Source organism: Bos mutus, chromosome 10 (genome assembly GCF_027580195.1).
Source record: "Bos mutus isolate GX-2022 chromosome 10, NWIPB_WYAK_1.1, whole genome shotgun sequence".
NCBI classification, from domain to species: domain Eukaryota; kingdom Metazoa; phylum Chordata; class Mammalia; order Artiodactyla; family Bovidae; genus Bos; species Bos mutus.
In genome coordinates, this window is record NC_091626.1 from 35,641,168 (window position 1) to 35,655,215 (window position 14,048).

Below are 14,048 nucleotides of genomic sequence, written 5' to 3' on the forward strand. Positions count from 1 at the left end.
TGTATTTATTACCAGGCCTCTCACGCTCCTTCACGGTTAAGTATCTCTGTATTAAGACGTTTACAGGTCCCCAATGGCAACCCACTCCAGTACTCTTGCCTGGAAAATCCCATGGATGGAGGAGCCTGGTAGGCTGCAATCCCTGGGGTCGCTAAGAGTCGGACACGACTGAGAGACTTCACTTTCCATTTTCACTTTCATGCATTGGAGAAGGAAATGGCAACCCCCTCCAGTGTTCTTGCCTGGAGAATCCCAGGGATGGGGAGCCTGGTGGGCTGCCGCCTATGGGGTCGCACAGAGTCGGACACGACTGAAATGACTTGGCGGCAGCAGCAATGACTAAGCTGAGAAAAGCCAAATCTTGTGACTCTTGCAAAAAGCTCACAAGACTGGTGAAAAAAACGAGAAGCCGACAAGTATACCGAGAGCAGTGAGTTACATAACCGTGGGGCTGCTCCCCTAGTAGGGTCCCCTGCCTCCACCTGCTGCTGCGTCTCTTCCACCTGAGCCTGCAGCTTCAACTTTTCTTTCTAGGACAGGTTAGGCTCCTATCTCATTGATGAACTCCGCCAGATCTCCTCGAAATCTCGGCTGCTGCCTTTGGGCCCCAGGTCCTAAGCTTCTCCCGCTCCCCTTGCCATCCCTTTTCTTTCCCGGTCTTATTTGGCAGTCACTTCAGAACGGGGAGCCAGCGGAGCAAACTTACGTTGCTAAGCAACGGGCTAGACTCTTCCGCCTCCGCCTCTTCAGGCTCCTGAGTAGAGACAAACCAGCCGGGCTCGGCGTTGATGACCCCCGCTGGGACCTCCATGCGGCTCGCTGGTCGACTACCCAGTCCATCCACTAGCTGCTACCCCTGCCCTCCCGCCTGTAGTCGCGCTGGAGGCGGGCCTACGTTCCCGGCCCTTCCGGGTTTCCGTACTTCACCAGGGCCAGGACGAAAAGAGGGATCGACGTGATCTGGTGACGCTCGCCTCTCGGCGGCGAACCTTGATGGTGTCATCGAGGGCCCGCCTACCCGCCGAAGACACGCTTCCGAGTTGTACCAGAGCATGAGGTGAGGGTCTGGTCTTGGAGCCAGCGATGGGGCGACGCCGGGAAATGGGATGGTGACGTTGGTGAAGTGGCGGCCGTGGTGCCCTTGATAGATAGTTCGAAGGGGCTGAGGGTCCGGTGGCGGAACCGGTCGGCTCGGCGGCTCTCCGCCTCGCGCTGTCTGGGCGCTAAAACGTCGGGAAGTCGCCCACCGCCCGGTGCAGAGCCTAGGCCTGAGGACGGGGAAGTGAGGGGTGTTTCATCGCTTCAGAACTTTCCGGTAGAACCTTTAGCCACATCTTACTTGTGGAAAGCAGAGATTCACGTTAAGTAATTTACCCAAGATCACACATCTGGTTAACTGCTAAACCCAGTTTGAACCCTGTCAACTTTTTGACAGTTGCTTTACAGGGTTCCTAGGCCTGGTGGGCTGCCGTCTATGGGGTCGCACAGGGTCGGACACGACTGAAGCGACGCAGCAGCAGCAGGCAGGGCCATTTCTTAACAGTTACTTCCTCGGTATTCCGGAAGGCAAAATGAAAAACTGATACTAATGGGATGTGCATGTAACACTCAGCAAATTTCCCATCCTAGAAATACTGAAACCTCTACTTATAGGTAGGACTTGTGGCAGTAAAACATCAAAGACAGCATAGAAATAGATTAAGAACGCAGGCCCTGGATTTTAATCCTTGCTCAACGATTTACAGCAACAAGATTTTGGGTCAATTAACCTATTTCTGAGCTTTAGTTTACACCTTTGCAGAAATGAGAATGCAACACCACACACCTCCCAAGATTATTACTGTGAGTAAAGCGTTCAGTACAATATCTGACCCAATAAGCTTCCATAAGAATATCCTTTTAAATATTGACATTGGTAAAATTATCAATATAGTGACCATGTCGTTTAGAGATGATCCTTTATTTCGGCCTTCCAGTCCCAAAATGTTCTGTAGAAAACTGTGGGTGGGGAGGTTTGTTGACTATAGCGAGAGTGATGGATCACTAAACCCTAGTCCAGGCCGCAGGTGGGCTGGAAGTATACAGATTTATTATTTACTACTAATAAAACTCATCCTACTGGAAAAATTATTAATATTACACTTCTCACATACCACTAAAAGTTTTAATCTTTGGCATTTAGCAGGTTATTTGAAACAATTAAAATTTTTATTAAGACTTGTGAATATGTTAAGCTAGTTTGTAGCTTTATGGTAGTTCTTTTAATTGAATGCTTTATTTTTAGGAGCTTATTGAAACAATTTGCATTCTCAAGAAGACTTCTCAAAGTGGAAAGCTGTAGAATAACTGAGTCAGCATCACTGATTCTACTACCTTGGGCATCGTTGATACAGAAGCTTAACAGAGTACCTGTTATTTTCTTGCTGGATCAAAGAAAAAGATTCTCAACCATGCCTGAAATAGAAACAAATCACAGAGACTCTGAATTGTTTTCCCCACCCTCTGAAGTTCGAGGAATGACAGAACTTGATAGAACAGCTTTTAAAAAGACAGTCACCATCCCAGTGCTTAAAGTGAGGAAAGAAGTAGTCAATAAACTGATGCGATCCCTTAAAAGAGCAGCACTGCAGCGCCCAGGCATAAAACGTGTGATTGAAGATCCAGAAGATGGAGAAGGTAGACTAATTATGTTGGATCCCTATAAAATGTTTACTGTTGACTCCTTTGAGAAAGAAGAACTCAGTATTTTAAAGCAGCTGAATGTCAATCCACAGATATCAAAATATAATTTGGACCTAACTTATGAAAACTTTAAGTCAGAAGAAATCTTGAGAGCTGTGCTTCCTGAAGGTCAAGATGTGACCTCAGGGTTTAGCAGAGTTGGACACATTGCTCACCTGAACCTTCGAGATCATCAACTACCTTACAAGCATTTAATTGGTAGGTGTGTCTTAGTAATAGTCACATATTAGAAACCAATTAGCAAGTTCTAATTTTAGTTTTAAAAAAATGTAAATGCCTAATTATAGAAACGGGACATTTTATCATTATAATTTTAAGCAGGATCTTGAGCTCCATACCCTCCTTTAAGGGCCACTTTGGAATAGCCTTCCCAGAGTCATTTGTTGTTGCTGTTTAGTTGCTAAGTCGTGTTCCACTCTTAGAGACACCATTGACTGTAGCCCACCAGGCTCCCCAGTCCATGGGGTTTCCCAGGCAAAAGTACTGGAATGGATTGCCATTTCCTTCTCCAGGGGATCTTCCTCACCCAGGGATCAAACCCACATTTCCTGCATTGGCAGGTGAACTCTTTACCACTGAGCCACCAGGGAAGCCCTCCCAGAGTCAAGCAGGCTCTAAATATCAGTTCAGGCTTTTGTGTTTACAATACATAAGCATTAACTTCAATCGTTTGCTTTGGCACAATTCTTTGGCAACTTATCATTTTGGTATCCAGAACTTACTAGTCCTTCAGGACTATGTTGAATGCTAGGTTTCATAAATGTGTGTTTCATAGTCAAAAGGGAAAGACCGTGTTTATGCAGGCTTTCATCAATTCAGGTAATTGAGCCTCTTCTATATGGTAGGCACCATACTTTGTTTTTTAGTACTCCTAGCTTTTTAGAACCAACTCTGTAGCCCAGAGTTGAAGCATGGGTCTTTTATTCTTTGGGCTAAGAAAGAAGTAGAAGACTAATCAAAATCGCTCTTGTCCTTATATGAATATTTAATGTCCATGCATTCTCCAGATTAATATTTTTGATACAGAGTAATTGTCAGAACTTCCTGGGAATTATTTTCAGCTTTAAAATGTAGTGCTCAGTGTTTTGCATGGGCAGAATTTCAGAGATGTGCTGTTATGCGTTTACTTTGTTTTTATTGATGAAAGGGACTAATAATGCATAGTGATAACATAATAAATACTTAAGCAGAGCCTTATAATTATGATCTGGTACAAATGTCAAGTCTAGGCTTTCCGTTGAATCATTGCCTGTCCTAACTCAACATTCTTTTAGAACTCTTATAAACTCACTCTCATAAAAGGGTACTCACAGATTGAAAATGAAACGTTTTCATACAGAAGTAATTTTAAAGCTTTTACTATAGACCTTTAGAATGTTTTTTTAAATTCTTCATTTCAAACTAACTTCTGTACCTTAAAAATTGAGTTCTGATACCTGAAGCAGAACAAGATAAAACAATGATTGACAATAGTTTGACATTATCATATTCAAAATCAGGTATCTAATTAATCAGAGAGAAATTAGACAAATTCCAGTTGGTATTTAAGCATGTTTGTATTATCAGTTCAGTTCAGTCGCTCAGTCATGTCCAACTCTTTGCAACCCCATGGACTGCAGCACACCAGGTTTCCCTGTCCATCACCAGCTCCTGGAGCTTGCTCAAACTCATTTCCATTGAATCGGTGATGCCTTCCAACCTTTATCTCACCCTCTGTCGTCCTCTGTTGTATCTGTATTATGGAGTACTTTATACTTACTTACAAATCAAAGTATCTTTTTTTATACAATGAGATAGCATATAGATTCTTGTGAATTTTTTTAAGTGCTGACAAAAATGCAGACTTTGATTATAGGGCATCAATATACCATTGCCAGTGTCTTTTAACCTTTGTAGCTTTTTGTGCTCTGGAAACTATTTGACATAAAGAACAATTTAAGTAAATAAACATTTTATTTAGAGAAAAGTAAATAATCTATGTTTCTTTTATTTGAAAACATTATTTTGCTAGTATGCATTCCAAAGTGGAAGTATCTATTTTAAATACACAATAAAGCAAACATTTGGTTTGAGGCCAGTGGGGACAGGCTAGTGTTTTCTGAAACCATTTGTTTCCATAGTCCTTAACATCTCTTCTATTTTTTAACCAGTTCCCTGGGCCTACATGTTTGCTTACTGTTGTACTGATACATTTGAAAAGACTAAGTAAAAGACATGGAAAAATATTAGACAGAACAAGCTCTTCAAAATTTTTTCTTTATAAATGTACCCCCACATTTTCTGTGTGTTTGCTTAGGGGCTGTCAGACATTAACTTTAGTAATCTGCTGAATTTTTAGAATTGCATTCCTCTACACACATCAGTTTCCCAGTGGTGCTAGTGAAGAACCCATCTGTCAATGCAGAAGACATAAGAGACCTGGGTTCTATCCCTGGGTCGGAAAAGATCCCCTGGAGGAGGGCATGGCAACCCACTCCAATATTCTTGCCTGGAGAATCCCATGGACAGAGGAGCCTGGTGGTCTACATTCCATACAGTTGCCAAGAGTCAGACACGACAGAAGCCACTTAGAATGCATGCACACAAAATAGGTGCAATTTTTGACTATAAACCAGAAAATATAGTTCACATCCATTTCATATTTGCAATTTTAGCTTTTATTTTGCAACCAGAAGGCAGTATTTATCATGATTTCTGTGCTTTTAGGCCAAGTTATGATTGACAAAAATCCAGGAATCACCTCAGCAGTAAATAAAATCAATAATATTGATAATACCTACCGAAATTTTGAAATGGAAGTACTATCTGGAGAGGAGAATATGATGACAAAGGTATGGAATATTTTATTGTCTCCTAATACAGTATATATCAAGATTAACTTTTGAAATCAGGATAACAGATTAAGAAAATATAATAGCCAGTATTGATGAGTATGTGAGAATGTAAGCATTTACATATATGTATTATTGATGGGAGAGCGAATTTGATATAGTCAGGAAGAGTGGAAGTGTATTGTAATATATTGCAATTTTGAATAGATACATCCTTTGACCCAGCACTCCATGTATAGGAAGTTATCTCAAGAATATAACTGGACAAGGTTGTAATGATGTACCCAACCAGGGATTGAACCCATGTCCCCCCAGCAGTGGAAGTATGGAATTTTAACCACTAGACCCCTACCTCATTTTTATAATAATAAATAAACATGATGGAATGAAAACAATCTAAATATCATCAGTAGATAACTGGTTAAATTTTAGGATAATAATACAATGGAATACTCCATCATTGAAGATTATTAGCTCCATCAGTTCAGTTGCTCAGTCGTGTCCGACTCTTTGTGACCCCACGGACTGCAGTATACCAGGCTTCCCTGTCCATCACAAACTCCCGGAGCTTACTCAAACTCATGTCCATTGAGTCGGTAATGCCATCCAACCACCTCATCCTCTGTTGTCCCCTTCTCCTACTGCCTTCAATCATTTCCAGCATCAGGGTCTTTTCAAATGAGTCAGTTCTTTGCATGTGGCTCTAGGTGAGAGATCACACCATCGTGGTTATCTGGGTCATGCAGATCTTTTTTGTATAGTTCTTCTGTGTATTCTTGCCACCTCTTCTTAATATCTCCTGCTTCTGTTAGGTCCATACCACTTCTGTCCTTTATTGTGCCCATCTTTGCATGAAATGTTCCCTTGGTATCTCTAATTTTCTTGATGAGATCTCTAGTCTTTCCCATTCTATTGTTTTCCTCTATTTCTCTGCATTGATCACTGAGGAAGGCTTTCTTATCTCTCCTTGCTATTCTTTGGAACTCTGCATTCAGATGGGTATATCTTTCCTTTTTTCCTTTGCCTTTTGCTTCTGTTCTTTTCACAGCTATTTGTAAGGCCTCCTCAGACAGCCATTTTGCATTTCTTTTTTTGGGGGATGGTCTTGATCACTGCCTCCTGTACAATGTCACGAACCTCCATCCATAGTTCTTTAGGCACTCTTATCTATCAGATCTAAACCCTTGAATCTATTTGTCACTTTAATTGTATAATTGTAAGGAATTTGATTTAGGTCATACCTGAATGGTCTAGTGGTTTTCCCTACTTTCTTCAATTTAAATCTGAATTTGGCAATAAGGAGTTCATGATCTGAGCCACAGTTAGCTCCTGGTCTTGGTTTTGCTGACTGTATAGAGCTTCTCCATCTTTGGCTGCAAAGAATATAATGAGTCTGATTTTGGTGTTGACCATCTGGTGATGTCCATGTGTACAGTCTTCTCTTGGGTTGTTGGAAGAGGGTGTTTGGAAGAGGTGCTATGACCAGTGCATTCTCTTGGCAGAACTCTATTAGCCTTTGCCCTGCTTCATTCTGTACTCCAAAGCCAAACTTTACCAAGCAGGTATCTCTTGACTTCCTGCTTTTGCATTCCAGTCCCCTATAATGGAAAGGACATCTCTTTTTGGTATTAGTCCTAGAAGGTCTTGTAGGGCTTCATAGAACTGTTCAACTTCTTCAGCATTACTGGTCAGGACATAGACTTGGATTACCATGATATTGAATGGTTTGCCTTGGAAACGAACAGAGATCATTGTGTCATTTTTGAGATTGCATCCAAGTACTGCATTTCAGACTTTTGTTGACTATGATGGCTACTCCAATTCTTCTAAGGGATTCTTGCCCACAGTAGTAGATATAATAGTCATCTGAGTTAAATTCACCCATTCCAGTCCATTTTAGTTCACTGATTCCTAAAATGTTGATGTTCACTCTTGGCATCTCCTGTTTGACCACTTCCATTTGCCTTGATTCATGGACCTAACATTCAAGGTTCCTATGCAGTATTGCTCCATACTGAAAGTAAATTGTCCACTGACAAGCCAAGTGACAAAAAATAAACTGTAGAACAGTATACATAACTGAGTTCCATTTTAGGTGTGATGATTTTAAATGTGTAAATATGCATAATATCAGAATGTTAACAGTGAGCATATTTTCACTTGGTATAGTTTCTGGTGACCTTTGTTATCTTTATACTTTTCTAAAGTGTGAGCACATACTTCTTCTATAAGAAAAACAAAACCTATTTCAAAGAAAAAATAACTTAAAATATATAGGAATAGATTCCTGATATAAACCATTTTCTCATCTTCCACCCCAAGACCCTCTGTAGTGTTGGATATAATAAACTGTTTTTAAGTTAAAGCCTTAGATAATTACATGTTAACATTATGTGAAATTTTGTACCCAAGCTAAGAAACAGGCTAGACAAATCCTGAGAGACCCCCAAGTTAATGGCTGTTGTTATTCTCTCTATGCACATGAACTATGAAGGACTGACTGAGCAGAGGGTTTTTGAGTCAGGCTTCTGACTCGAGTCCATGCTTAGTCCTGCCTTGTATACCAGACCTCCACTACCTACTGCCTGTGTACAGTGAGTAAGGTCTGTTATGGCAAGCAAGATTCGAATGTGAATCCTTTGATAATAACTGTGCTCAGCTCAGCTGACACTAAGACATACTCAACTTTAGGCACACCCAGACTGAACATTGTCATGTTCTTTACTTGGTAGTGACCCTTAGGGTGTCAGGTAGTATCATTCTTCTTAGAAAGAAGATGTAAACTTCTATAAACTGAGAAACTTCTGTAATTTTATAAATGCCTTGTGATTGACTTCCCAAGTCAACTAAAGTTTGTTCTTAGGACATACTTTATGCCTAGTATATATACTATCAAATAAATATGAGAACTCAATATAATTTCTTTGCTCCAAACACAATCACATTTAAATTTAAGAGCTCATGCAACATTTAAGTAGTATTTAAAAACATTGCTAAAGTGGATCTCCTGAAAGCAATGCTTAACTAAGGGAACAAGATATCAAAGACAGCATGAGTAAAACCAGAGGGATACTTAGCATCATTTAATCTAGATCTAGATCTGTGACTCACACTAAAGAGCTTAAAGACAAGTAGAAAGGAGATTTCAGGAAAAGCATCCCAAGACACATTTAAGCCTTCCAGGTTATATTATACACCTAGATTGACTCTTAGTTGGCAGAATCATGAAGAAATATTTCAAACTCTTGAAACTTAATAATATGATTAGAGCATTTGATGTGGTCAGGAGGAAAAAATAAGTACAAATTTGGAATTAAGGTCCATGAAGAGAGAGTATAGAAGATGTTTCTATTAGATTTATAGAACTTAGGAACTTTCTGGCCTTTGATTCTTCATCTGTTAAAATAAGGGGCTTAAGATGATAGGTGAGGTCACATTTCACAATTGTAGTTTTGTTTTCTATTTTCTATCATGTTTATAATAGTCCCCAAAGAAATGCTATAAAGTTTTAATTTTGTTCAAGACTTAGCTTCACTGTATATTTAGTTTATCCATGAAAACTCAGATTTGGGAAAGGCAAAAACACGGGAATGATTTATTCTATACACTGGCTCTATTTATAGACATGAAACCTGCAGAGTCCAAGTAACTGTCTAAAAACATAACGAAGTACCTTGAAATTCACTGACACATGACGCATCTATCTTGCCAAACTGAAAACTAAGGAAGCAAAGCATGTTTGCTGCGTGGAAGACTGTCTGCAATTTAGCTACCCACCATGAAGACAGATGTGGTGTGTTGTTTCACCCTAAAGGCTTTCTTCCTATCAGGTGACAGGAGATAATATAATTAAGCCAGTCAGTTGGCCTATCTGAAAAATTCCTAGTGTGATCGGGGAGCCACTTTATGGTCCTTTAGGATGAGATGGAGAGCTGTTTGGTTTTGAAGAGATGACTCCTCTCATGAAAACATCTAATGCAAGATAGTAACTACCCTCAAGTTTAGCATAAACACCAGATTTCTAATTTAAATGCCTTTAAACTCACTGTAATTTGCTCTTAATAGTAGTAAATTTTAATGTGTGTATGTGTGAATGCATCTATCCAATATCAGTGGCTGGAATTTAAGACTAAACAGTTTAACCAAAAGCATAATACTTTTTCAGGTTCGAGAAAACAATTACACCTATGAATTTGATTTTTCAAAAGTCTACTGGAATCCTCGTCTCTCCACAGAACACAGCCGTATCACAGAACTTCTCAAACCTGGGGATGTCCTATTTGATGTCTTTGCTGGGGTTGGGCCCTTTGCCATTCCAGCAGCAAAGAAAAAGTGCACTGTGTTTGCTAATGATCTCAATCCTGAATCCCATAAATGGCTACTGCACAATTGTAAATTAAATAAAGTGGACCAAAAGGTAAAAGTCTTTAACTTGGATGGGAGAGACTTCCTGCAAGGACCAGTCAGAGAAGAGTTAATGCAGCAGCTAGGACCACTGTCTAAAGAAAGAAAACACTCTGTGCACATTGTCATGAATTTGCCAGCAAAGGCTATTGAGTTTCTCAGTGCTTTCAAAGCACTCTTAGAGGGACAGCCATGTGGCAGTGAACTCCTTCCCATTGTGCACTGTTACAGCTTTTCCAAAGATGCTAATCCAGCTAAGGATGTTCAGCAACGAGCTGCAACTGTGTTAGGCATCTCCTTGGAGGCATATAGTTCAGTTCACCTAGTAAGAAATGTGGCCCCTAACAAGGAAATGTTATGCATCACTTTTCGGATTCCTGCTGCTATACTTTACAAGAACCAGACCGTGAATCGAGGTGAGCGATTTCTGGGAAATTAAATGTAAGCTGTAATACAAAATTTAACATAACTTTCTTGGGCAACATACATATTTTATATTCTTTTTTAAACTTAGAAATAGATTAAACTGATTCTAGTTAGATATTTCAGTTCAAGACCCCTTGCCATTCAACAGTGACTAATTTCTCACAATTTTACAGATTTTATTATGATACACTATTCAGTCTAGTAGAAGGCTATTTCATTAAATCCATAGCAATGTTACTATTTCATGCATAAGTTGAGTACATTAAAATGTTTAAAATGCCTATATTATTTGCTTTTTAAAAGTTATTTTAAATGTTAAGTATCTTACATAATATAGGTTTTCTGGATTTGTTACAGACAATCATGAAGGTCCACCTCTTAAACGCCAGAGGACAGATAAAGACTTTTAAGAAGAAAATACACAAATTGCTTCAGCCACTTAACTGGAAATATTTTCTCCATCTCCCCACTAGACCTTTGTGATAGTGAACTATCATTTGTATGACTTTATTTTAGCATTCAGTTACTTTAGTATTGAACCCTCGAGGCTTCCCTGGTGGCTCAGATGGTAAAGAATCTGCCTGCAATGCAGGAGACCTAGGTTCGATCCCTGCATCTGGAAGAGCCCCTGGAGAAGGGAATGGCAACCCACTCCAGTATTCTTGCCTGAAGAATCCCATGGGCAGAGGTGCCTAGCAGGCTGTAATCCACAGGTTCGCAGAGAGTCAGATATGACTGAGAGACTAACACAGTCCTATAAATTGGGAATTATCAAATTAAAATTTAAGCCTACTAAATATATGTTGTTTTATAATTTTATCATCATATATATCTAGTCTTTTATTAGATAAATATGTTTAAATATTGTCCGGAAAATAGTTTTTGGAAGTATGATAATTGCATAATAACTAGGAAAGCACTCATCATTTTACAGTTATCCTTAGTTGAAGAGTGTAGCTAAGTTATATGTAAGTACTCCTATACTTACTGTTAATATAGAAGTATTAGTAATAACAAATGAGATTATTTAGATCAGAGACGGGCAAACTACGTCCAGCAGGCCAAATCTGGTCCACCACCTGTTGTATGGCAAGTAAGCTGAGAACGGTTTTTACACTTTTAAATGATTGGGGGGAAAAAAAATTTGTGACATGAAAATTATATGAAATTTGAATTTCAGTGTCCATAAATAAAGTTTTATTGGAACTTATTTTTTATGCTCATTTGTTTACATACTGGCTATGGCTGCCCTCATTGTATAACACCAGAGCTGAGTAGTTAGCTGCAACACAGATGGGATATGATTTGCATCACTTCACATTGCTGCTCAGCACACTACAAATCAGTGACACGGTTATAACGCAACAGCATTTAAGTGCAACATATATTGCCAAGCTATAACATTTTATTTTACTATTATGAGTGTATATCCATCATTCCAAAACAACAAAAGTGGACATCCATGTTGAGCTTTTAAAGTATGGTAGAGTATGAACATTTTTGATACTGAATTAGATGATAAAGCATCCGTAACTGAGCTAAAGTAAAATATACTTTGACATTCCCAAAAGAACTACTACTCATCAGTATTTCCAAGTCACAGGCAAGCAACTGTCAGAAAAATTACATATTTAAACTGGAAATTCACAGTAGAATTTCCTTATAAAAAATGAAAGTGGGGCTACAACCAAAAAGTCTCCAAGTGACTTTTTTAAGTCAAGAAAGGAAAATTATTTACTGACGGAGAGTTAATTGTGTTTGTTTTGAAAGCAGGAGTCTTAAGAAATATGTCCAGAGAAAGCAAGTTTTGTTTAGGACTGTTAGCCTTTTGGCAAGGACAGTTGCCCAAAGAGTTGTGAACACTGGGAGTACCATCAATAGTCAAAATGGTAAATGAGTCCAAGTAGTTGTTTACTCTTGATGAGTTGATAGATGTTTCTAATACAGCTCAGTTCTTGCTTATTTGAGGTGTCAATTCTGAGTTTGAAGTTACTGAAGAATTAGCCTCTATGAATACTCTGCATGGAACTATTGGTGAATACTTTCAAAGAAGTTGAGGAAACAAATTCGGTAAAACTTGAAGCAGAATCTGATCTGTTATAACTAATGATGGTAAAAGAAAGTGTGAGGTTAAAAAAAAGATCTAGTGGAGAAACTTAAAAGCTTATGAAAATGTAAGGTGTTTAAAACCTATAGTTATTCACTGTATTATTCACCAGCAAGTACCTTGCAGCAATATTTGAATCTATCATTTGTTAATGAACCAGTAATGTCAATGATAAACTTCATTTGCTTTCATGGACTTTAATCATCCTCAAAGTCCTTCAATTTTGTCTGAAATTGAAGCCAAATTTCCTGACACTCTTAACCTAAGCTTGATTTGCTTAGCAACTGTAAAGTCTGACTGCAGGTTTTTGGGTTCATGGCCAAGACGGAAATTTTTCTTAACCAACCTTAAACACTTCTGAAATACTGAATGTCTTTGGAAGTTAGTTGCTAAAGGCTTGATAATATTTCTCAGATATATCAACCACAATTACAGGTCAAAAGTAACTAATGTGAAACATACTGCAAGAGTATGGAATGACTACATTTCTCATCTATCAAAAATTAAGGAACAAGGTTTCCGTTCTCACACATATTAGTGGATATATTTTTCTGAGTTTAGCATTTTTGGAACCTTGGTGCAAATGTAAAGAAATTTCCATGTTTCAGAACCCATTTAACTACAGCTGAACTTCTTCAACTGGAAGTGATAAATGTATTACTGTAATGACATGCAAAAAGGTAAATACCAAGGGGGGATTAAGAAAAGCCTTCCAAATGATGTACATGCTCAGTTAAAATCACATGTTCCAATATCTGGCAGTATCTGTCTGAAAAGACTTTTTTAAAGATGAAATATGTAAAATCTCATTACATATAACCATTAGCAGGTGACCAATTACAATTCATTTTGATGATGGGACACTTAGAACCCTAACTAAATTTAATCCCCCACCCCCGCAAAAGCACTATTAAAAATTTGTTGCTGCTGTTTAGTCATTAAGTCATGTCTGACTCTTTTCGACCCCATGGACTGTAGTCCGCCAAGCTTCTCTGTCCATGGAATTCCCCAGGCAAGAATACTGGAGTTAACTGCCATTTCCTTCTCCAGGGGCTCTTCCAGACCCGGGGATCGAACACAAGTCTCCTGTTTGGCAGGCAGATTTTTTACCACTGAGCCGCCTGGGAAGCCCACAAAAAAATGTACTCAATTATATTTTGAATTTTGTTAATTTAAAAAACTGTGCCAATTTATTTTATCTCATTTATCTACATAATGGCCTCAGTTTTGCCTCTTGGTCCAAAAAGCCTAAAACACATTTACTCTCTGGTTCTACAGAAAAAGTTTGCAGACCCCTGATCTAAATCATTAACTACAAATTCAAATGCCTTTAGCAGCTAGTAATATAAATAGATGAAAGCAATACATCGTAAGAAGTATAGGTAACAATGCAGGAGATGTAAGTTTGATCCCTAGGTCAGGAATTCCCTGCTGCCCACTCCAGTATTCTTGCCTGGAGAATCCCAAGGATAGAGGATCCTGGCAGGCTATAGACCATGGGGTCGCAAAGAGTCAGACACGACTGAGTGACTAAACGG

At 38.9% G+C, this 14,048-nt stretch overlaps 2 protein-coding genes across 3 annotated transcripts in view; one reads left to right on the forward strand and one right to left on the reverse strand.

Moving 5' to 3' along the window:
* Nucleotides 1-954, reverse strand: part of SLC38A6 (solute carrier family 38 member 6) — a 70,118-nt gene extending 69,164 nt beyond the window's left edge. Inside the window, exon 1 of the mRNA XM_005890690.2 lies at nucleotides 707-954. Within this exon, the coding sequence (XP_005890752.1) occupies nucleotides 707-811 (105 nt within the window). The 5' untranslated portion in view covers nucleotides 812-954. The remainder of the gene's footprint in view (nucleotides 1-706) is intronic.
* On the forward strand, nucleotides 921-11,617 carry TRMT5 (tRNA methyltransferase 5). 2 transcript variants are annotated; one of them, XM_005890689.3, is made up of 5 exons: nucleotides 921-1,057; nucleotides 2,285-2,940; nucleotides 5,449-5,573; nucleotides 9,739-10,393; nucleotides 10,761-11,617. In XM_005890689.3, the coding sequence occupies exons 1-5, from the start codon at nucleotides 1,053-1,055 to the stop codon at nucleotides 10,811-10,813; spliced, it is 1,494 nt and encodes a 497-aa protein (XP_005890751.2). In that variant the 5' UTR covers nucleotides 921-1,052; the 3' UTR covers nucleotides 10,814-11,617. The 2 variants fall into 2 exon arrangements, with proteins under 2 accessions (XP_005890751.2, XP_070233858.1); XM_070377757.1 differs by lacking the exon at nucleotides 921-1,057 and adding an exon at nucleotides 1,711-1,842.
* The last annotated feature ends 2,431 nt before the right edge of the window (nucleotides 11,618-14,048 follow it).